The sequence below is a fragment of the Phalacrocorax carbo genome, chromosome 1 (assembly GCF_963921805.1).
Source record: "Phalacrocorax carbo chromosome 1, bPhaCar2.1, whole genome shotgun sequence".
Classification (NCBI taxonomy): domain Eukaryota; kingdom Metazoa; phylum Chordata; class Aves; order Suliformes; family Phalacrocoracidae; genus Phalacrocorax; species Phalacrocorax carbo.
The window spans coordinates 51,667,017-51,692,712 of NC_087513.1; the positions used below are offsets into that span (position 1 = coordinate 51,667,017).

General features: G+C 35.7%; 1 protein-coding gene across 1 annotated transcript in view; it reads left to right on the forward strand.

Annotated features, from left to right (window-relative positions):
* The window catches only part of CFAP54 (cilia and flagella associated protein 54), a 118,058-nt gene that overhangs the window by 20,921 nt on the left and 71,441 nt on the right, over positions 1 to 25,696 (forward strand). Inside the window, 16 exon segments of the mRNA XM_064458720.1 lie at positions 2,547 to 2,745; positions 3,582 to 3,677; positions 4,788 to 4,900; positions 5,017 to 5,182; positions 5,670 to 5,755; positions 7,747 to 7,881; positions 8,913 to 9,063; positions 10,813 to 10,871; positions 11,878 to 12,006; positions 12,703 to 12,850; positions 13,662 to 13,739; positions 13,822 to 13,943; positions 17,457 to 17,630; positions 20,842 to 20,934; positions 23,313 to 23,498; positions 24,511 to 24,653. Of these exon segments, the coding sequence (XP_064314790.1) occupies positions 2,547 to 2,745; positions 3,582 to 3,677; positions 4,788 to 4,900; positions 5,017 to 5,182; positions 5,670 to 5,755; positions 7,747 to 7,881; positions 8,913 to 9,063; positions 10,813 to 10,871; positions 11,878 to 12,006; positions 12,703 to 12,850; positions 13,662 to 13,739; positions 13,822 to 13,943; positions 17,457 to 17,630; positions 20,842 to 20,934; positions 23,313 to 23,498; positions 24,511 to 24,653 (2,078 nt within the window).

Here is a 25,696-nt window from a genome sequence, read left to right on the forward strand (position 1 = left end):
CTAGACATGAAGAGGCAATGCTTATGCAAAAATATTAGTAGCAGTAAATTACATGCCTATTCTGCTCTACATTTTAACGAAGGCGTTTAAGCAAAACCTGCAATTTGTGCTTAGCCTGTCCTGGAATATATGTGATGTATATTGCTTTCTGCTTGTGTAGATCTCATTCCTAGACTGAGGCAATAATATCGAATCTGCAGTGTGGGGAAAAAGATATACTGACTATAATGACACAGAATATTACAAAAAATGTATGGTTTGTTTTGAAATAGTTTTAGTCTGCAAATATAATTATGAGGATTTATTTTTAAAAAGTGTTGAAAATATATTTTGCTAGGAGAATGTGCATTATAGAATCACAAAATAATCCAGGAATGCAGTATAGACTGGGATCCACCTGGCTGGAGAGCAGCTCTGTGGAAACGGACCTGGGGTTCCTGGTGGACAGGAAGCTCAACATGAGCGAACAGTGTGCTGCTGGGGCCAAGAAGGCCAACAGGATGCTGGGTTGCATCAAAAAGGGCATCACCAGCAGAGATAAAGAAGTCATTATCCCACTCTACTCAGTGCTTTTCAGGCCACACCTGGAGTGCAGTGTACAGTTCTGGTCCCCGCTATACAAAAAGGATGTGGACAGGCTGGAAGGGGTCCAGAGAAGGGACACCAAGATGATCAAAGGGCTGGGAAACCTGCCATATGAGGATAGGCTGAGAGAACTGGGTTTGTTCAGCCTTGAGAAAAGGAGGCTTAGAGGGGATCTCATCACCACGTACTGGTACTTAAGGGGTAGCTACAAAGAAGATGGAGACTCCCTTTTTACAAGGAGTCCCATGGAGAGGGCAAGGGGGAATGGACACAAGTTGCTCTTGGGGAGATTCTGATTAGACACCAGAGGGAAATTTTTCACAGTGAGAACAGTCAACCATTGGAATAATCTCCCCAGGGAAGTGGTTGACTTGGCCACATTGGACACTTTCAAGAGTCGTCTGGACAGGGTGATGGGCCATCTTGCCTAGACTGTGCTCTTCCTAGAAACGTTGGACTAGATGATCCGTGAGGTCCCTTCCAACCTGTGATTCTGTGATTCTGTGAAAATGGCTGAGGTTGGAAGGGACCTCTGGAGATCATCTGGTCCAATACCCCTGCTCAAGCAGGGCCACACAGAGCTGGTTGCCCTGGTCCACGTCCAGTTGGCTTTTGAATATCTCCAGGGATGGAGACTCCCCGACCTCTCACTTGTGCCAGTGCTCTGTCACCTTCACAGTGAAAACGTGTTTCCTGGTATTCAGAGGGAACCTCCAGTTTTTCAGTTTGTGCCCATTGCCTGTGGTCCTGTCACTGGGCACCATTGAAAAGAGCCTGGCTCTGTCTTCTTTGCACCCTCCCTTCAGGTATGTTTATACATTGATGAGATCCCTGCTGAGCCTTCTTAGCAGTCCCAGCACTCTCAGCCTTTCCTCACAGGGGAGATGCTCCAGTTCCTTAAACATCTTTGAGGCCCTTCATTGGACACTCTCCAGTATATCCATGTCTCTCACTGGGGAGCCCAGAACTGGACACAGTACTCCAGGTGTGGCCTCACCAGTAGATGGTTTTACTTTTACTATACTCCCAGCAGAAATAGTTCCTTTTTCTTTGGAAAAGGTAGATAGTTATAATATTGATGAGGCTCACCCCTTCTATAAATTGTTTGAAAACAAAAATAACCCATTAGCTTTGATGCTTTATAATGCTGTCAGATATTGAACAGATCAGGGTTTTTTTTATCAGGTATACATCTGATCTTGTCTCTAAGTATTAATTTGGAAGCTAAAATAAAGGATGTGGATCCATCAAGACAAGAAGGAAATTCCCAAATCTTTGTCTAGTTAAATGTGCTTAGAAACCGATCTAAAGTGCTTTTATTTGGGGAAGTGCCAAATAAATAGAACCGAAATGTTAATGGATTATGAGCAACATTTTAAAGTACTGTATCTATGATTTACTTTATGTCTGGTAGTGGTTTGTTAACCATGTAAACACAACACTAAAATAAAATTTTAAAATATTTTCTTCTATAGATCTCTGATTTCTTAGCTGTCAATAGTGCAAATATATTTTTGTGTGTACTGCCTTCTGTTTTTTCTGTTATGCTGTTTGAAATGTGCAGGTGAGAGAATATAATACTGTTTTGCTTTCACTGCAGTGCTGAGCATCCTAATCTTATGGTCCAGTCTGTTTCATTATAAGGAGAGATCTGGGTGGCTTTAAACTACAGGACCTGAATACTTTCACTCATAATTTCTATTGTATTGTTTTCTAAGTAGAATACCGTGCATGTGTTTGCTATGAAATTATGGCACTTCTTAAGTACTGTACCCACTTAGCATGAAGCTTTGGTATGCCTTTGAAACGTGAAATTCATAACAACAATATATTTTACAGTACATTATTCTCTGTTTTAAATGTGTACTTACTTTCTGATGGAGAACTGTTTTGAAAGAAATCTTGCTTTATTGTAACTTGGTGTAGATATTACAAGGCTTACACTACCTTTTCTTACTTAGTTGCCATGGCCTCGCACTACTACTGAACGGCTGCTGACAGAAATGTTTGATGGTGCTGCAGCTCAATTCCTTGCCATCCTGGAAGCTCTGTCTGATAGTAGCAGGCATGTGTTACGCCCTGCTCCACCTGTTCCTGATGAAATTGAAATTCGTGATGTCATTTCAGAGCTTTTTTTTGCAGGCCTAGAAATCCTCTCAGGTAACAGCAGAAAGAAGCAAAAAGAGTGTTAGTGAGGAGGCCAGACCTCCTTTTTATTAGTTTTTTCTTTGCTATTTCATTTATAACAACAGCACCTGTAAAAGCAGGCAGTCTTCTTATCTTCATGAAATTTAAGATAAAAATCTGGGCCAAACTCTGTTGTCTGTTTTATCAGTAAAAATCTACAGTAGTTTATGCATATCTTTTCTCAGTGGGATGGAGTTCACTTTCTTCATAGCAGCCCCTATGGTGCTGTGCCTTGCATTTGTGGCTGAAACAGTGTTTGTTGATGACATGTCAGTGTTTTCGCTGTTGCTGAGCAGTGGTTGCACAGCATCAAGGCTGTCTCTCCAACCCTTCTCCCCACAAAGGCCAGTAGGCTGGGGGTCAGCAAGAAGTTGGGAGAGGACATAGCTGGGCCAGCTGACCTGAACTCACCAAATGACTATTCCATACCATATGATGTCATGCTCAGCAGTAAAACCTGAGGCTAAGGGAGAGGATGGGAGCACGTTAGTGATTATGGTGTTTGTCTGGGGTCTGGAAGCCAGGCAAGGTCATCATACCATGGTGTTTCATGTATTTTTTTCAAAGTAATCACTCAAAGTTAGATTTAAAAACTTGAGAAAAACACTGGACTTGATGGTTCCTTCCAAACCTTTTTTGCTGGGCTCTGGACTGAATATAGCCATAGTTAGAGATATTTTGTTAATGAAAGAAACTATAGAGACTAAATACACTTCAGCGTCATATTTTCTTGATATGATTACTGGCTAATTTGAATCTAACAAGTCCAATACAATATAAACTGATTTAATGAATTGTCTATATTAAAGGTGGAATGAGCAGTACTGGTATTCAAGGAAGTCATTGCATTGATCACTTTGGTATAATTAATGCATCATCAACCCTTCTGCAGTTGATACTAACAGGTAAACTAACTTTGAATTTTCAAAGGATTCTGTACCCAGTGGTGCAATGCTTGCTGAACAGAATTCATTTTCATGTTAGTAGCAGTTCTATGCATAAAAGGGTGGCAAAATGCTGCCCTCTTTGTGTGAGATATGCTTATATGTACCTATACTATTGAGGCAATCAAAAGGGATTATGTACAGACATCATTATGGTTTTCTTAACACAAGTATTATTTAAATAGCATATAGTAATATATGGATATTGTAATCACATACTGTTCAGCATAGCATTTCATCTAGATATGTTAATGCCCCTAAACAATCATTCAAAGGCCAAATTCTGCAACGATGCCCTGGTACATTGTTATGGAATAGAAGTGGGATGCAGTAACAGGAGGATTGTCACAAGCTTGTTGAGATCCTTGGACCAATCATTGTGCTGCTTTGGAAAATAACAGCTGTCTGTTACTAACTTAATATTGGTAACATCTCTTAGCCAAGTGACCATGTGCCCAAGTGATATGACAATGACTGTGGCATAGTTTTAGGACTGCAGAACACTGTTGAATATATTAGCTAAGACATTTGCTTAGAGTTCCAAGGATCAGGAAATCCCCTTTCTGCCTTACTGTGGTTTGGATAAACTTGAAGAGTGAGAAAATAAACTCCCTATGTGTACATGCACATTTTCTGATACAGTAATGAGAAATGCTCACCTATCTTACAAGAAATTGTTCATGTTTCTAAGCATTTTTTTTTAACTAAATTGCTGGGAAGAAGGGTTGTTATGGGGTGGTAGCCAGATTTAAGTTCTTTCTGCAACAGAAAGGACTAGGTCCTTGATATCCTCCTCACAGGTGCGTTAATATGAATAATAGTACAGCCTCTTTAGAATATAACAGGACACTCCAGATACATCATTAAAGTAATATATAAGCATAGATATCACAGCAAAATAATGAAGCTATTCTATCTTGTACAGCTATTAAAATCCTTCAAGATTATGCTGACTATTCAAAAACACGTAGTTTTATCTTTGTACTTATCAATACCCAAATTATTGCTTAAATTATATTTCTGAATATATATATATAAAAAACAGATAAAATGTTTTTGTCGTCACTTCAGGAGAAAAGGGAGTGTCTGGAGATGCTGCTGTGAAATTTATAAAATTAGCTTTCAGCTATGAAGAGTGGGACGTGTTTGATTCTGCTATTGAATTTGTTGTTCATTTTCTTCAGGTAATCCAGATGTTATTTAGACATTCTTTATGTAGTCTTGTCCTATGAGGGTAGGGATGAGTATTCAAAGTACATATTTTAAAGACAAATTTCTATTGGTTGCTTCTGTCAATTAGGCTCAAGGTGACCCAACAAGCAAGAAAGCTGAAATGGAACTCAAACTTCTTACACTGATGCAACCTTTACTATTTCCAAGAAAATTTAAACATGGTTTTTCTAGTAGTGAAAATAATACCAAAGAAGCTCATGGTTCTGAAAAGAAGCAAACATTCAGAAGTGAGTGTTGTTCAGTTATAGCTGTGTTTGCATTTCAAATATTTTTGCAAAACTAGCAATAGAGAAATTGCAACCTACTGAATTTTGTCCAGTTTTCATTTGCCAAAACATGACTTTATACCATTTCCCTTGAGTATGAAATAGCATGTGCGTTTAACATACATCATGTTATATGCAAAGATGTAAAATGAATGGATGTTTTCAGACAGGTTTTCAGGAAAAAAGTGCAACAGACATGTTTGAATTTCTTTTGTTCTTATACTCTATTTATGTAAAATTTCTTGGCATTGAAGCAAGAAAACCTTGTTAAAGCAACAAAGAAAGTGAATAAACTTGGGAACATCTGTCCCCTTTGTATTTACTATTTCTTAGCGTGTATTATCTGCTGGCTTAAATGGGGAAGTCAATTCACTCAGTTTTCAAACATAGGTTTGTAACTAGAAATAACATCTTGCCTTTCCTTTTCTTCCTTTTTTTATAACACTGAATGTAGAGGATTCCTTAAAGCATGGAGAGCCTTCTCATGATCTTATGATTTTGGCAACAACAGTGTTTTCCTGCGTCTCCACGTCTAAGCAGGTATAATAAAATCAGAGACATTTCTTTTGAATGAATCACATAATCTGTAATAAATGCATATAATTTAAGACCAAAGGAATCAGTTGGATGATTAACAAACTACAAAAACGAAATAGCAAAAATGAAAAAACATACCCATAAGATGTGATCAATTTGTGATTTAAAAATAATATTTGTTTCAATTTTTAAATTTTGTTTTATTGGTGCTATGTACTCAGGCTACTATAAAAATGTTTAATAGATATTAAATCAATTTGGAATATCATAGAGCTAATTACATGTTTCAGGTAATCAACCAGAGATCAAATTTATGGTATTAGATTTAGGTGGGCAAATATGCTCAGCTGTAGAAAACATTTCTGCAATATTTATAGAAATGGGAGCAGAGACCCTAAGGAATGATAATGCCTTTATAGCAGTGGTATGCCTACAATTTAAGGTAAACTCTCACTGCAAACAAGCAAGCTGCAGCAACAATAAAACCAAAGAGTGTGGGACATTTTGTACTGAAGTCTGTACTACAGAATAATCCCATGATATATCTGATGGTTTATTCCCAGAGTATCCACTTTTATCTTACTTACTCAAACTGAGATTTCCTTTAATGTTCTATTGTGATGGAGAAAAAAGTTACAGTGCAATGTTTCCACTAGCATTCACACTAAAATAGTTTGTTATCCAAAAGACTAATTAAAAATTTTCCTTAGAAAAAATGTGTTCTGCTAACATGGTGTACGTCTTAACTGCAGAGTTAATTTTAGATATAATTTGAATATTGCCCCAGTTTGAATATAACTGAGGCACACACATTTTTTAGCTTTACTGTAATATTTTCAGGAAAATATTCTGGCTGTGAGGTAGTTATACCTTTAGATAGCATGATTTGTCATCTTTTTACATGACCACTGTAATATGGAGGCAGGTTAGCTGGATTTAAACTCTTCTGGTTCTTACACAGTTTCCCACAAATCTCCTCATTATCTAATCCATCCAGGGAAGAAAGACAAATTCTCCCCTGATTAACAGTGAATTCACTGATGGTGAAGTTACATGATGTAGCTGAGCCTATCTAGCAGCTTGTTGCCACCAAATGAGTAGCAAAAGTCATCTTGATTTACTTCCTTTTCAGTCTTTTTCTCCCCTCACTTCTCAATATCTATATCCCTGAAATCTTATGCTTGTACATATACGAGCATACAGGTAGTGTGGATATAACAGGTTTGAGTTTCATTGCACCTGAGATACTAGTCCAGCTCTGGTATAAATGGCCATAAAGATGTGCGCGGATCCTTAATCACTGCTAAGAATGTGTTTAACACATTGTAGATGGACTCTATTGCCTTCTAAAGCGGGTTAATTAGGAGGTTAACTGAATACAGTTTTGAGTTTGTTAATTATTCTCTTCATAAGATGCAGATGTGTTTTAACATTTCTTTCAGTTGTTAGATATTCCACTCCCATCTTTCTTCTAGTTGTTTAAGTTGTTCTTCACTGCTCCTTCATCTGAGATACACCAGCAACCGGTGGAAGTACTGTCAATACAAAATGAAACCTACTAATTTAGATCTTCTGCAAATATTTAAATACTGTAACAAAAAAAATCCCAAAGTTAATATAACTGTTAAATTACATTACTTAGTTTCCCCAGAATGTATTGACTATTATAACATTTCACAGACAGTTAATTTGCTTGTCTCTCCCATGTAATTTTCATCTAACTCCTTTCCTTGTCAGCGTGACTTTTAAGAACTTGACAATAAAAAAGGAGATACAAAAACCCCAAACTCTAAAATCACTTATATTGTTGGGAGAAGAAAAGCTGGGATGGTCTACCAGAAATTAATTTTAAAAAAATAGTTCTTATACTTTAAAAATGTTATCATCCCTTATAAGAAATTTAATATGATGATTTACTTTGAAAATTTTTGAAAGCATTTGTATACTGTATATACATACCTGTTTCTACAGCTATGTTGGTTTTTTCTTTCCAGAATATCCATCCTGACAAAGAAATACTTGTTGATGTAATAATGTTTCTGTGGCAGAAGTGTAAAACAGGACTTCAGCGAATCCAAATGAGTGGAAGTGACTACTTAAAATACATCCACAAATACAAAGCTTACCAGGTACTCCTTATTATAATGTATTTCTTTTAATAGGCGTGCATTCTGTTACAGTAAAGCCAAGATAAAATACTGATCTCCAGTCTAAGTACATTTTCTTATAGTAAAATGCAGATAAATCTTCACTGAAAATGTAAATTGTATATACGCTTTGAGCAGACTGTGCTGCCATATGCCAGTATCAAAATACCTCTTAGCCTTTTCCCAGTAAAGTAACCCATTTTCTGCAAGTGAGCTATGATAGAAGCTAAAATAGTGCAAGCAGTTGGGTATGATGTAAGAAGCGTTTGTGGAAAATATCAATATAGATCAAGAAAGTTCCCTAGATCGATTGAAAAAAGAGGGAAAACCGTTACAGTTTAAGAGAAGGGGCATAAGGGTTGACAGGATTTGGCCCACTGGGTAGAGTCACAGCCTTACCTTGAACTTTTCCTGAGACTGAGAGGCTGTTGGTGAAATGCTTGTGAAGGATAATTTACACTAGTTTCACTGGGCTGCCAACTGATGCTGACCAAACAGTTTCTGGAAGAGTTAATTTTGTGGTCCTGATCCCTATAATAAAATTGTTGAGAGATTCACCAGAAGGTAATGTACAGTTACTTTCCTCTGTGTGTACAACAGGTGCGTTCAGGTCTTTTTTATACTGTTTAAATGGGTCGATATGGGGATAAATGAGAGACAAATGATCAAATCTGCTGTGAGACTTACCACATTATGACAAGGTATAAAAGTTGTGCCCATAGAACATTCATAAACCTTTCTAAAATTATAAAAAATAATACTAAAATTAAAAAATCTGCTGTCTGAAGAAGTAGGGGCTTCAGAGCAGCACAAATTCAGCATCTTAGTCTGGTGGCATACAAAAAAGAGAAGTCAACTCCAAGAAAGAAGTTGTGTCCAGGTTTATGAATCATAAACGTTTTTAAACGATTTTGAGTACAAACCCCTATGTGCCTCTGAAATACATAAATAGCTTCCTAAAATTTGTTTTAACTCTGTCCTGATTCTTTTTTTACCCCTTCCCCCATTTTTAGTGGGTTCATGTACTCTGGATAATAAATGAAGTAATTCAGAAGAGCAGCATAGCAGAGACTAATGCTGTAATGCTTGCAGAGATAACCTTATGTCTAACTGCAGTATTGGAAAATGTGGCTGATTCTACAAGTAAATCTAAGGAAAAAGCAGGTAAAGCTTTAAGCAAAAATGTAGTTTTCTTTCAAGAATGGCTTTAAAGATTGGAACTTTTCTGAGTTGAAAACTTTTGCAAATATACATATTCAAAAATTGTTTTAGAGAATTTCATCCATAATCAGAGCTAATGAAACCTGGGTTTCAAAGGATTTATGCATTATTTCCTTGCGTGTCCAGTTCTGCTGAAATACACATTTTGAATCACATCTCTTATGACTTGCCCTTCCCAGAGGTCTTCTACATGTCTCTTAGCCCCTTCAGAGTAGCCTCAGATCACTCATACATTCTCTGAATATTGGCTAGGCAAAAGGCAGTGTGTGCTGCAGCTCATTTGGAGCATTCAAGTGCTGGTTGACTAGTGGCAGGCCAGACAGAAGAGGAAAACATTGAGGTCATACTGAAGCTTTTTCTTTTATTGGGCCATTAATTTCAATCTCTTGTCTACACAAGTCTTGATTTTTGTATAGGAATTAAATTGTTTTTTAAATTGAACTTAACTTGGCTGACATTATTGGGATATAATCCAATCACATTGAACAAAGCTCCTTACAAAACGTGACTAATGCTGTAAAATATGAATATTTAGACATTTAAAAGTTCTCTGTTGTTGTGGATGTAGGATCTTGGAATATGAATCATATTTCTCATAATTGTTTTGCAGTAACTAGAGAGTAGATTTTAAGGACTCTTTTAGAACATATCTAGGAAAAGAAGAGAGTGATGCTACCTTTTGCTTTTTTTGAAAGTAAGAAAAGCTTGGAACAATGCTATTCCATTATAAAGTAGAGTAGGTATTGTTTTCTATAAATGTTAGGAAAATCAGACCATTCTGATGGAGATTGGATGAATCCTCATTGTAGCATCACTGCTGTTCCTTTTTATTCCCTTTTAATATGTCTGTTTGGTGGGGAAAAAACCTAAATAAGTAGAAGCCATTGCTCAAAACAAGCTGATAAATAGCCAGTCAAGCACATATTTATGCTGAGTCTTTTTACTGAATGAATGCTGAGTGAATATAGATTTTCTTCTTCATGAGAAAGAGACAGTGAACAAGCAGAAATAAATATGGAAAAGTGGCACAAGAAGTACAGGAGTGACTAGAAGGTTGTCCCTCTGAAAGGGCAAAAAATGAATTTATTTCAGTGAAGAAATAAACTTTTGACAGGCTAGAGGGCTGTAAACAAGAACAAAGAAACTGCTTCCTCTTGTTTTGGAAAGGAAAAAAAATTCTGGGTGCATTCTTTATTAATGAAAATAATTTAAACCATCCAAATGAACATTCTAAGGGTGATAATACCCCTTCAAGGAATATTAAATTGAAATAGCATATATCATAAAAATATGACCTCACGTACTTATAAATCCTCCTAGAAGTTAAATTAGCATTAGTTTTGAATTGACTTAAAAATGGAAACTTGGTATGAATGCTACAACAATGTGAGAAAATACAAATTGAGTCCAAGTTTCATTGGCTTGGATATAATGTTGCTATGAAATATAGTGTACATTTAAAAATGCTACATTATTGGATAATCATAGACTGAATTAGTAAAAGTGTACATATTTAGCTATTGTGTTTAAACCCTGAAAAGCTTTTCAAGAAACGATATCATTACCTTTCATAGCCAAGTACTGAAGAACTGAATTATTGCCAGATTCTTTAGTAGTAGAGCTAATCAAATGGTACTAAAATTTTCCGAGTATATTTCATTTTCACTTTCTGATTTTCTTCCTATAAAAAAGGAAAAAGAAGTGCGTCTCTCTTGCAAGATGATACCTATGATCTTCCTGAAATACTGATGGTAATGTCTAATTAATTTTCATTAATACAGTGTTTTTGAATAGCATAAGAACACTTATTTCTGCTTGAAACTTTTATTACAATTTTGGATTTAGTTTTAAGAAGTTGAAATGTTTCACACAATCATGCTAGTGCAGAGTTAAAAAGCAAAGATATTTTTTCAAATGAAGTAAAATCTGAAATTTTTCCTGTAGTCTTTTATAGTAATCTGTGATATGGAAGAAGTTTTAGTTGAAGTTTTTTTTACAGCATGATCATACTGATTTCCAGGGTACACTCTTTTTTTATGCCAATGTATAGTACCAGCTTTAAATGGTTTAATAGTGCATTTTTTAAAGATATAAAGATACAAACTTTAGTCCTTGCTTCATTTAGGGAAATGTCTTGGGTTGTGCTTTTGTTTGTTTTTGTAAGGGAGATATGGAATAGATGGAACATCCTGAGTGTCCTTGCTTTATTCAGTGTGTTCAGTGCTCAGCACTTTGCAGAAGTGCCCAATCAAATAGTTCAAAATTACTTACTAAAACACATTAGGAAGAAAAGACATACATTAGCCTGAGAATTCAGCAATTTTGTCAATGATACGTCTTAATGCTTACACACATGGAGAAGCTTTAATTCAGTGACAGTCTACTTAAAAGTGTTGGTTTCTGAAAAATCAGTGTTTTCTTAACAGGATTTAATGCAACATTGAAAAACTGCTTGTGAAAAACACTGTTTGTCTTCTTAATTCTCTAAGTTCAGTTTCAAAGAGCAAACTCTTTGAGTTAGTAAATTGTTTTTTTGAGAGATGGAGGAAAATCAGTGCTAAATTAATTAAAATTATTTGAAATTTAAAACATTGGTGTTAGTATGTGAAAGCATGGGGAACGGTGCCTGTGTAAAGATTATTTGACAGAGTTTAAACTGCAACAGCTGAAAATAATAGCACTTTATTTCGATAGTCCATATTATAGCTTTTAATGATGTTATCTATTAAAATGTGTTTCTATGTGTTTCCATTTCAGAAAAGTCCTACAGAACAATTACAGCTTGCCTATGAAAGTCTTGAAAAAGCAATTAATGGAATGAACACATCTCGCTTAATGACCCTTCTACCAGATGGAAAGTCGATATTTGACAACTGCTGTACAAAGGTAAAGTCTACAATACACGGCAACAAAATCTATAAATAATGTATTGGATTTTGATGACACAAAACTTATATTTTCTTCACTTAGAAATCTTAGCATTATCAAATGCACCTCATCTTCCTGCTCCATGCAGGAAGAGAATAGAAAAAATAAATCTCTGTGTAGTAGAGAGAGCATTTTTCTCTTTCAGTAATGAACTATAAACTCTTTTAGGTTTTCTTTGCCATTTTCTTTTGGAAAAAATAATAATTTGTACCTTTCTCCTATAAAACAAAAGCAGAAAGCCTTTTCATATTTATTGCTTGCAACTGTTTAATATTAAAATTATTTTTTGTTGTTGAGGGGAGTTCAGATTTTCTAAATATTATAACTCTACACCAATGTGATCTTTGTTTTGTGGACTGGTAACACAATAAAACAATTTTTTCTGCAGTTTCATATTTATCATTAATGCTGTTTCCTATTGATTCTCAGGTTTTGTCCAGTTTTGTTTGTCTGTTATCCATGCTTTCTCTGTCTAGTCATTCTCCTTCCTTCCATGATTTCTTGAATGACTGCGTATTGCACAGATATGCAAATTTCAGTACCTGTCAATTTGCTGAAATAATAATATCAATGTCAAGACAAATGCAGTCTTTTGCTAAGTAATAAAAGTTTGTGTTTGCTTAATTGTCACTTCCTCTTTTTCCTCTTTATTAGGTGGACTCAAATGATCAGCATTTGAATTCTGTTTTGGGATGTGGCAATGACAAGACAGGAACCGGTAATGGTTTTATAATGGATTTACACTTGGAGCTTATTCAGGCTCAACATCGAGTAGCTGTGAAATATCTTAAAATGACACAAGGTAGGTTTCTGTAAAGCCAAATGGTCTTCACAGCTTGATTAAAGTCCTCTGTTAATATATTTTGTAATGCTAAGAAGTAAAGGTGTATCTGCTTTCTGAAGAGGGGCTAATACTGGGCAGTTTGGGTGCCATGTACAGGCTGAAATAATGTACTGAATTTGCAGAATTCAGATTTACTACAATACTAGTCTCTAACCTCTACTCAACCAATGGGAATTAAACTTTGCTAACAACTACTAGATTTGATTCCTAGAGAGTCTGTTGTGGTATTTCAGTTATATTATTAACTGTTACAGTGTCAGTAAGGGAGAACTGGGAGATGCTCTGCAATATTTTTTTTTCCTGTAATGCTCATTTTCTCTCTAGAGAAAGACTTGAATATTTTATTCAATGCCCTTTGTAGCCTGAATTTCTACTGTGAAATTGTCCTTACCTCTTCCCAGTCAACAGATATCCCACTCTTGCCAAATGCCTTCTGAAAAAACTCTACTTGGTCTCCCATTCCTGGTGTGTTTTTCTGAAATTAAAAGCTAGTATTACTTTGACACTGCAGAGCTACCCTGTGTACTGCTCCCTAGATCAAAAAAGATCCCTCTTTTCCTGCGATGTTAGTATAACTACAAAAGATAATAAAGCATGAGGGTGGAATATTTTTAGTGGCATGATCAGTCCAAGAAATTGTCCTTGAACCAAAGAAAAGAACATGAGATGGAGCAGAGCTTTGCTACAAAACTACATATTATCTCCTCTCACTGAAATTTTCTCAATAGCACTATCAGAATTAATAACTCAGGATTTTCCTCCCACATAGGTGCTCAGAAGGATGACAGAAGTCTTAAGTCTAGCAAGTCTCATGTGAAGAATATTAAAGATTTCCATTATTTATCAGGTAAGGCTTATTAATTAAGATTCTAGAAGTATAATAAATTATTGTTGCTGTTTTATAAATGTCTTAAAATATGTATTTACAGAGGCACTTATAATGAGAAAAATAAAAAAGAATAAGCTATCCAGAGCAATCTTTTTGATGCAAAAGGCTGCACAGAAGTTCCCTAAAGAGTTAACCACTTCTTCCCAAAGGCAGCTATTGGAGGTAATTAGAAATTCTTTATCATTATCCCAGTTTTTCATGTTCTGTATAATTAAGACTTGGATTACTCCTTCTTACAAAAAAAAAAAAAAAAGAAAAAAAAAAGAAAAATGGAAGGAACCTGAGGGACATTGGGTGTTTTTAACTTCTGTTGTCAAATTTTCCCTGAGAAGTTTCATTATGATGAAAGAATAAAGTGATTTAAAACAAGGAAAGAGCACATCCCCAAATTTTGTGTACACAGGAAACCTGAAAGAAGATATGAACTTTCTTTCTACACTTTATCACCTAGACTTTGCAATGATAAACCTATTCCTTGCCAAAATGTCATGCAGATTTCCTTCTTCCCATTGCAACCTTCAACATCCTTCTTTTTCCAAGATCTGTAAGTTGTCTTAGATTACTTTGGCTGGTGATAATGTCATGGAATTTATTTTATTCTTATTAAGTACAAAGTTTAGAAGTTGGAGATTTTGGAATTTATTGAGGCTAAAAGTAGATTCTTCACGGGCTCATTTCAAAGAATTTTGAAATCAATGGGAGTCTTTCCACTGAGATTTGTACCAGCATCTGCCCATGAAAATTGCCTTCTCATCAGTGTGGCATAAAATTTCTTTATAGCGTGTACCACAGATAACAGATTCTGCAATTCTTACTACATAATATATGAAAAAGTATTTTAAACAAGAAGTTACTAGAAAGTGTTTTTCTTTTAAGTGCTACAAATTTGGAAGCATGATAATTAACATACATATCTTTTATGTCAGAAGAATGCAAAAACTGGCTAAGAAAAGATATACACTAAAAACCTCTCTCATGTATTTGTAAAATATATGGCATTTCTGAATATAAGATGTAATGATATATTATGAAAGTTGTAAGTGTAGTCACCAATGAAGACTTCAAGCAACTCCCAAGAAATGTGTGGTTATCCCAAACAAACATTTACAAAGGCCTTATACTGACCTTCACTATATTTGGCTCTGCACTTTTCACAGAGAAAGATGTAGGTAAAAGACTATGATATATTTGCAGGCAGATGCCAGAAAATGTCAGAATTAACTGGACAAACTTAGCATGATCTTCTGTGATATTTGTACTGTGATGAAATATTTCATTATATGCTCAATTAATTTTCCTCCTTGAGGTGGATGGTGCTTACTTCATGAACAGCAAATCCACACCTTTATTTTCATGCTTCTGTGTAGAGGATTTTGCCTTTTTATCATAGAACATCCAAGAGGTCTATATAGGATTACTCGTATCTTCTGCTCTTTTCTACTGTACCCAGCACTATATGATATAAGTCTGTTCTTACCATGCTGCAAAATAGGAACGCAGTTTATTTTTTGGGAGAAGCATACAAATAACCTGTTCTCATGCAGTTTCTGATTCATCGGTGCAATGCAGCTTCTGATTCATGGGTGTATACTCATCTATATCACACTGCTTAACTACTTGACTTACTGTGTACCCTCCATTTTTTTTTTTAATTTGTCTCACAGTGTCATTCTTCCTTCCTGTCCTATATGTTTAGTTGGACACCCAAGTCTTTACAGAATTGGATGCACTGGTTGTTCTTGTTGGCCAGCTGGAAAACTGAATTAATGTCATTAAGCTAATACCACAGTGCAAGTCTGTGGCAGAGGCAGGGATAAAATGTGGTTTATCACAGGGCCAGTCTGTGGCAGAAGCAGGAATAAAATGTGGCTTTTTATAGTGACATTTGGCTTCCTCAACCATAAGGTTATTCTTTTTCTCTTGCCACACTACCACATTTATTATCTTCCAAGTTCTACAATAATGAAGTACAGGTCACGCAGTACCACCCTCAGTCACAACACTATCTTTATCCAACCTGGGAGCAGTTCCATCCTTGCATTAATAAGAAATATGTCCTCAGAGGAGAATGAGTCTGTGATTCTTTTAATTAAAAATTGTATCATAGTACAGCTTACCATGAAGAAGTATAAGTTTTAAGGAAGCAATGCAGTTTCTAATTACCAGTTGCAAAAGTTGAATGGTTGAGGGAAAGAGTCACTCCGTATCTTGTTCTTTCTTATATTCTTCCTTAAACATTTCTCACTAGGGTGGATGGAACCATAATCTAATGGGGGAGTGAGTGGGATGAAGTGAGGGGCTGTGGTAACAATTAGCTATGTGATGTGATTAAGGCTCTATTAAATCTTAGCTCACCATTTCTCTATATATCTATGGCTAGTTTTTGGTCATTTTTGGACACGAGATACAAGGCTTATTCAATCTGTAATCTGACCCAGTATGGTTGTTCTTTTAGCCTTACAAATGTATGAGGACAGAAACAAGGAACTATTAAGGTGCAAGATTATAGGACTGTCACTGAATAACCAATGATTTGGGATTTTCTTTTTCAGTTTATCTTTCAGGCTCAGTTCAGTCTAAATGCCTGGTCCAGTGTATGGTACTAAAAAGTTTCAAATAAAAACCCTAGTTGTAGGAATATATTATGACTCTCTTTTCCCAAAAGAATGTAGGATGTTCAAGACATCCCCGATCTCTTCATCTCTGGGAGCTGGCCTTTTTGGTTTTGATTTGCACCGGACAGCTGCCACAAGTAAAGATATAAAAGTAATATTGCATATTAATATATAATATGTAATATATAAATATAATTATATAAATATAATATAATATATAATATATACTATAATACACAAACATAATTATATAAATATAATATAGAAAATATAACATATAAAATATATTAAGTTCTTATTATTAAATTTCCAAGTTAAGTTTCTCTTTGCCTGACAATGCAAAGAAAGTGAAGAAACCAACCAATTTGCCATTCAGTCCAGTAAGAAAAGCACCTTGATCTCCAATCAAATGGCCACATAATCACTATGTGCAGGAGGCCTCCACATTTTTGGAAGACATTAATAAACTGTCAGTCAGCTCTCAGCTCTCTCCAGCTAGCTGAGGGAAGTGGCTTAGCCCTACATATTCTAGGCCTGCATTCTCCTCCCTTATCTTTATTTTGGGACTTTATTTCTTTTCCCTAATTTTGGAGTACAGAAAATCAGCCTGACCCCTTCCACAGCTTCTTCAGAAATGCCACACATTAGGTCTCCAGCTCTTTCCTAAATAAGAGTTGATATATTTTTTTTTCTTGTTGGAACTAATCACTGGTTGGCACTGATTGCTAAGTTAGTGCCACAATTGTTGGCGCTAATTGTGATCACTCTTTTTTTTCCTATAAGTTCTTCCAAAATTGGATGTGCTCAGCCCTGCCTCTTTCATATGCAACCCTGCAGTCCCATTATTGTACATTGTGAAATCAGTCTGCATATATAAGATTTACACAAAGTACCATTCATCATAATTTAGGATGTAAGATGATATGAAAATCTATAAAAAGTTTTCTACATAGCAGTGATTTTTTTAATAAGATCATTTTGAAAATGATTTGTAAGTGTTAAATCTGTCTGATTGTTGTGTTTTAATAGTTCTTCTCTTTTGTTTTAATTTAAATCATAGGAAGCACTAACTTTAATTGAGCAAGTTGAAGCTGAACAAAGTGCATTGTATCACAGTCTCAAAGAAGCTATGAGCAGCAAGAAAAAAAGCAGGACTCCTCCTCCTCCGCTATTACTTTCTAGATCACATTGCTCCATGACATTTAAACCAGCCCCATTCTCTTCAGATATTCAGGTAATGTTTTTCATGACTGTTTAAGAAATAATTAAACAATACCCAAGAGAGTAAAAGTTGTTTCAACAATGCTATACCATCACAATTTTCTCTGTTGTTTTTCATTTTTGAGAAGATTATGGTATTCTGACTTAATTAAGTATGCTTCCCCCCCCCACCCATGAGTCAATTGTGACTCACTGTTTTGATCTTCACATTTGCATTAAACTTTCTGCATATTATGCATCATGTTCCTTGGTGTTTCTGTCATATAACATTTATTCTACCTTTCAAAAGCTCATTCTCTCGCTTAGGGGTTGACATACTCCTAGTTACTCTCTGAAGAGATGTAAGGCTGTTGCATCATGTTATACAAGAAAGCACCACATTGAATCCTCTGTTAATGAAGTGCTGAAGTGCCATAGTTCAGGTGGAAAAATCTACCTTCTGTTGAACATGTAGAATCACAGAACTACTCAGAACATAAGGGATTTTAGGAGAAGTCTCTAGTCCAACCTTCTGCTCAAAGTAGAGTAGGCTGTGAGATTAGACCAGGTTGCTCAGGGCTTTATTCAGCCAGTTCTGAAAACCTGCAAGGATGGAGACTGAACAGCTTCTTTAAGCAACCTGTTCCAACGGGGCAACCTGTTCACGAGGAAAACATTTTCCTTATGTACAATTGGAATCTCTCCTGCTTCAGTTTAGGTCTATGTCTTTCGTCCTCCTACCATGCGCTACTGTGAGAAGCCTGGCTGCATCTTCTTCATCACTTCCTTAAAGGCACTCAAGGGCTCCTGAAGTGACCTCTTCTCCAGGATGAATAAGCCCAGCTCTCTCAGCCTCTTCTTGCAGAGCTAGTGCCCCAGCTTCCAACCGTCTTGGTGATCCTCTGCTGTAATCCCTCTAGTTGTTCAACATTTCTTGTTAGAATGATGAGGGGCAGGAGGGAAACTGGCCGTGGTATCTAGATGTAGTGTAATGAGTGCTGAGCAGAACGGGGTACTGATGTGCCTCAATCTCCTAACTGTATGTTTGTTAATACAGTTCAAGGTGGTTTTAGGCTGCTTTGATGCCATGGCCCACTCGCTGTCTAATATGACTCCCAAGATCCTTTTAGTGCTGCTCTCCAACCCATCAGTCCCCAGCCTGTATTCTTGTGAGGGATTCTTCCTGCCCAGGTGCAAGACTTTGCATTTGCCCTTGCTAAATTTCATGAGGTTCCTGTTGGCCCATTGCTCTGGGCTCTCTAGGTTCCTCTGAATAGCAATCTTGCCCTCAGCCATATCAACTGTTTCCCTCAATTTGGCATCATCTGCAAACCTGGGGAGTGTGAGCTCACTTTTTTCCTTAGATCATTGCTAAAGATACTAAAAAGGATAGGTACCAGCATAGTCCCCTGCAGTGGTCCGTTTGTTACCATCATCCAGGTAGAGTATGAACCATTAACAACCACTCTCTGACTCTGACCTTCCAGCCACTGTTTTACCCATTTATCTCTTCACACCCCCATACTGTATCATCCTAACTTGGATATAAGAATACTAGGAGACGGTGTTGAAAAAAGTGCCGTGCTAAGGTAGAGGTAAATGACATCTACTCTTCTTCCCTCCTCTAAAAATGAAGTAATTTTGTCACAAGAGACCAATTGTGGTGATTAGCCATGATTTTCCCTTGGTAAATCCATTCTGACTGCTCCAAATCACCATATTCACCTTCATATTTCCAGAAAGGGTTCAAACAGGCTGAAGTATGAAAAATTCACTAGCTGCAGTTTTCTTGTGAGAGAAGTTTGATAGTGATGTTGCAAGCTTCTTCAAAATAACAATGTATATAAAACCAGTAGAGACTCAAATCTTATTAATAGTGGTAAGAACGTTTCTGTGAACACTTGTTTTATAACTTGCAGTTTTATTGCCGTTTGATTAGTGAATTTCAAAAAATTAATTAGGGAAAAGTTCTCCCTTTTTATCACTAATGAACATGGAATAATAAAAAAATCTTTAAAGTTTGGTAGTTCATCTGTTTTAATAAGTGTTAATACTTCATTTTGTTCGAGACAGGAGAGTGAATGTAACATATTGGGCCGCTAGATGGTGCAATGTGATTATTATTATTATTGTTGTTGTTGTATTATTTGAGCCCAGATATTCTAGAAGAATGTTTTTCTAAAGATATGCATAGCAAGGTATTTTTCTATGAAGAACTTACTTATTAACTGGAAATGGATACTTAGGATTTAATTAGACATATATAGTTCTCGTACTAGAAATCAAAGTATCTCTAAAATTTCCTGATCTTAAAATTGCTCATTTGCTGAAAATAGTCTGCTCTATTTCAGTATCCCTTTCTGAAAAACAGTTAAGTTTCACTGCAAGACAAATCATGTATATACAAGAAAAACAAACATTTTAGCTGTACAGAATTCTTACATGTTGAAAAATGGCCTCATCTGCCAAACTTCAGGTCTGTTTAAATGTCCTCTGAAAGTAAATAGACTTAGTACAGTTTTTAGTAGAAGTTTAATGCAAGAGACCTTCATCGGATGCATTACTTACTGAAATCCATCTGCCCAGTTCTGCAGAGATTAAATTAAAAATAGTTTCCATGTTTGACCTCACTGGACACGACTGAGCACTGATCCAGGAATGCACGCTCACATTCTTCCTTGGTTAAAGGTATTGACAAGTCTAGATGATATGCCCAATGAGATTATCAGCAGCTCGATGGCATTAAAAAACCATTGATTTCAACAGGAACTGAGAACATGGCTTTTTTAGACAATATTACTGCATTATTTCATATCTGCATTTGTGTCGCCTGCTTTTAAGGATCAGTCCTTAAGTAGTTTGCTGAATCAGAAACTGATGCCAACTTCAAAAGAATACCATTGCAAGGATCAAATAAAGGAACGTAGATGACTTTAAATCTACAGGATGACCTATAGAGTTTATGCTTTGAGATAGGTTTGAGGTATAGGGCAGCTCAAGGTGGGAGACAGGATAATGGAGAGTCATCTGCTTTTATTGCCATTGTACTATATCTAGTTCTCCAGCTAAATCAGTTAATTAATGTTTCTAGTACAGTTAGACTATACGGTTTTATAACTAAGTTTTGTTTGATTTGGTTTTTTTTTTTCAGAGACTGTTTCCACAAAATTAGTACATTCTACATTAGACAAAAAGTTGGAAATACTATAATGTATGAATTAATTTTGTTCTTATTTTCTTCAAAGGTTTCATGGTACAGTATTTTGGGCTCTGTAGCAGGAAGAAGTAATATGAAAGTAAGGTTAAATAACAACAAACTTCCAAATACAGGAGAAGAGGTAAGACAGAGGTGAAACTCCTTTAGGTCATTCTCTCTGCCTTTAAAAAACCCCAACTTTCTAAATGTATCCATCTGACATCTTTTTTTACCCAGGTAACTGGCCAAGTCTTTGACAAACCTTTTGATCTTTATTTTAAGCAACTGAAGTTTTGCTACGCTGAAGGCATACCAAAACTCAGAAAAAGTTCAAGGAACCTTTTTAGGATAAAAAATTAAATTATTCAAAAGCTTCATGTTAGACAAGCCTCTGTCCATTCTGTTATAACTTTGTTTTTTGTGTGACATCTAAGAAATACAAAAGGAAAAGAAAGTATATGATGTATGTATGTATCATGCCCCAGACACTACTCTTTCCAGGGATTCAAAGAAAGAGATATTCTAAACAGATAGAAAAATCTAATATTTTTCTTAATTGTGTAACTTCTATAATCTATTTCTTCTTAAAAAGACCTTACCTTACTTAATTCTGGCAACATGATAATATAACTCCTTCAATAAACTTTGTGTTCAGACATGATTGACTTCTAGGTTCATGCCCTTTCCCTTTCATGCTGTGAACATGTGGTATGACAAAGCATCCCACACATCTTTGATTCCTTATGACTCATCATGTGACTATCAGTACTCTTTTATTCTTTTATTTCATTACAGTTTTACAGTTTATTTTCTGAATTTGTTTTGGGTTTTTTGTTTTGTGTTAGTGTATTTTTTTCCTTTGGATTACACTCTGATGTTCCTGCACAGACTGAGAGAGTTGTTTTTCACTCTTATGCATGCTATTCCATTGTCCACCTGAATGATGACCATGATCCAACCAAATACTCTGCATTTTGTGTTTTAAGAAAGGGACAAAAAAGCTTCAGCATCCTCTTCAGCAAATTTAGTCTCAGACCTGAGTAATCATCTTTATATCTGGAAATCTCCTTCATGAAGGGTTCTGTTCTTTGCAGGCCGGGTCTCTGTTTTGCATTGTGACAGAATGATCTCAGCCTCTCTTGCCCAATGTTTCAAGCTTTCCTGGTTTTATAGGCAAGCTGTATACTAACACTGATAGACTTTGGTGATGGAGAGGAAATGTTTCCCTTTGTGCCTGTTCCCCCTACCTCCTCCCTCAAAAGGAAGGTGTATAAAAAGAAATGTGTGTAGCTACTGGCAATAGAGGTTTAGATGTTATTTTTGATATTCTTATTATCAAATCCAGAGAACCAAGCTTCCTGCAATGTCCAGTGAGCTGGTTTCAATATACTATCCTGCTCCAGGTGAATTAAGTGCTTCATTGGAGACTCTCACCCCACTGCTAGCTGTTCTTTCTGTGAACTTGCTGCAATCCATCCAAGCCGCTTCCCTCTTAGCTCTGGTAGGCACTAGAGGTGCACAGACCTGAGGTTAACCATATGCCCCAGCAATGGCACTTCTGATTGCTTTAGCATATGCTTTTGCAAAATGCTGATCTGCAGGCAAAGCCACTATCTGCCTGCTCCATGGAAAATGTCTGGAATTCTTTGTGGTGGAATGATCTACCAACTTGAGCAAAGCTTGCTCTAAAGGGACACTACAGACTGTATTACACTAATTTCTGGTCTGCTGGTTCAGGATTCAGCCCCAGAATTTGAAGGGATTTCTGTTTTTCAGAGGTGTCCTTATCAAGGCCAGGCAGTATTTGAACAAGAGCACTGTGTTGATGCTCCATTACAATGATCTTGTTTCTCATGTTGTGCTTCAGTCAGTGTGTCAGTTTCCTGTTTTAAGACCCTAAAACTTTCCTTTATGTAAGTTGTCCTGATTATGGAGGGGAAGGTGGACAAGGCTGTTGGGAGTGAACCGTGATGTTAAAGTGCAGGTGGACAGTTACTTGAAGGAAAAATGAATAGAAGATCTTGCAAATATGTTGTTTGTTTGACAAACTTCGAAGTCCCGTTAATGGTACTGAGAGGACCTGAGACATCCTCTGTCGATATCTAATACATGCATGTGGCATGTGTGGAGGACAGCCATATGCTGCTCTTTGGAAGCACAGCTCAGGGCTAGAGTGTTTCTAGCTCAATGACTGCAAGCATGCACACTCACGGTGTGAATGTGCAAATGGACAAAAATGTCTTAGAGAAACTCCAGGTCCTGGTACTTAACTATTCTCTTCAGTTACGTGCTCTGTATACTCAACTGCATTCCAGAGAAAAAGGATACTTTTTTCTCCTGTCATTTCTCCTGTCTAATTGTCTTCAAGAACCTAATATTCCATGAATATCTGTTAATCTAGGTTGTGCTTTCACGGTATCCAAGACCATTAAATAATTTATTTAACAATAGAAGTTTAGAATTTGAGACTTGTTTTTGATATGTACACTGGGCATAACCAGAAAATATTTTTATTGATAGATACCAGCTGATGGGAAAAGCCTCTTGGAAATACAAGGCTTAGATCCCAATGAGAAATATATATTTGCAGTCGCAGCATATTCTTCTGATGGAAAACTTATTGGTGATGCCATTGGGGAAACAACTAAGCCAATCCTTGCTTATCCACCTCTTTCTGCTACTACCGTTCGAGCCTATCTAACTCAGGTAGGGTTAGAGTCTTTGATAATAAACACGTACTTTAATTTGATTGTAGTACTTGTTTTCACTGGTAGCTCTAAAACTTCTGGTAAAAACTCAAGATTTTCTTGCCAAAAGCATCATAAGCACAAATCACAATTTTAAATAAGAAATGTTATATTTGAGTAACTTAATTCTTAATTAAAAATTATTGGAAATTCCAGTTTAAAGGGAAATATGTCTCTCAGCTAGTTTTCTTATCCCTGTTCCTGTTTTTCAGTCTGCATTTAACTACTTCTTTTTTATAATTTATTTTTTCATTTTTGTGATTGAAACCAAGTGCTAGAAATCATCCTATTAGTCATTACAATATGGGATGAAAGATGTGATTCAATTTATAAAATTTATAAATTTTATCAGATATTTATAAAATCCAACCATTGAAATTATTTCTGTAGTGTCTTCTGGAAGACCACAAAGGCTCTGTCAGATCTTTATGATAATTTTCTTTATTCCTAATAAAGAAAATTTAAAACAGATTGTGGCATGGAGAAAAGTGAAATTGTCTAGTCTTATAGATCAGATCATGGGGAACAGTTAGATTTCCTAAAGTCTTCCAGAGTAAGAGGTATCCACACGAATTTATGCCTACTTGTGTGGCTCTGTTTATATCCCATTACCTAGAGCAGCAGGGCATTCTGCAGCATTAGCAAAAGTAAAATGAACCTAGATTAAATCATATGCCTTCAAAAACTGTAGCACCATACCTGTGAATTATTCCACAAAGGGCTATTAGATCCTTGGTTAACAGCCAGGAAACTCTTTTTGCCTTCTCTGATGCTAATTCTGAAGGCAAACTAATATTAGTAGTATCAGATTGCTACCAAATGTGTTTTATTTGAATATATCAGAATATTCCTACAGAAATTGTAAAATGTACATGTTGGGGGGAGTTTAAAAAACTTTCTTTATACTATAATCATTTTTGGCTTGGTTATTTGATGAACATGGAAACTTGCTAAATTTTTTTTTTTTTTAGGTAGCCTATCAGACTGGCAACTATACATTAGCCAGAGAAGCATTTTTACCAATGTGGGATTATTTTGTTTCAAATTCTTCTCCGCTGCCTGCCAATGCAGCTGTTATTTCTGCAAGTAGTAATTTGACTATATCTGAAAACAGGTAACTGGTGAAAACAAAATTAAAATAATAGTTAATTATAGATGTGCACATTTTATTTTAAAGAATACCAGGTTGTGAAATTTTGTTCAGACTTGCAATATGAAAAACATTCTGGAAAAAAAAAAGGTGTGAAATGTGTTATAAAAATATAGTGGTTTATAATTAGCAGAAAATTTTTGTTATTTATGGAACTGCTAGCATTTACACACCTAATACTTTACAATGATTGTTTTCTTAAGATGATTGGGAAGCATTTACAAAGTGGCTTTTAATTCTGTGTGATGCATTTTCATATGCAAAATATGCAATATGCGCTGGATTCTTGACTTTCCAATTAAGAAAGCAATAGAGTTCAGAAATTGTAAAAATTTTGTCAAGAACACCACCCAAAATCAGTAAATGCTTGCTAGTTTTGTTTTGGGATTGCTGTATAAATTTGCCAATAATCTTTGAATATACTGAAGTGCTGTAGAAGAGATATTTGAAATTAATTAATTTATAAATAAATTTCAAATATTCAACCATAATATTACAGGGTTTTCATGATCTTAAAGCCCAGGTAGAAATTTTGCAATTACATTCACTGAAATTCATTAGATCCAAATGCAAAAATAAATCAAAACTTTATTAATTCCCAGATAAGAGACTTGTATGAAATAATAGACATGAAGTACTGTAATGAAAAATAATAGTTTTAAATGTTAGTCATCTGCTTATAATTTGATAATGAATTAGAATCCAATATAACTGAACACAAATCATCATCTTCCCTTGTGTGGAATCCTTCTTAGACTAATTCTTTCGTTAGGAAAGTTTTGGCAAACTTGTGGAGTTGATATGAAAAGGTTTTGCAGCATCTCTGTTTCAGTTAGACAGATTCGTTAGTCTTGAAACCATAATGACAAAAAGCAACCTTACTGCATACATGTTAATAGTTCTTGAATGTTTCAAGAATTAGAGAAGAAAGATCGATCTTTGTTTCAAGAAACAGATATTACAGGGATTTCCTAGAAGTTTTGTCAGAATACTGCCATTTCCTCTTT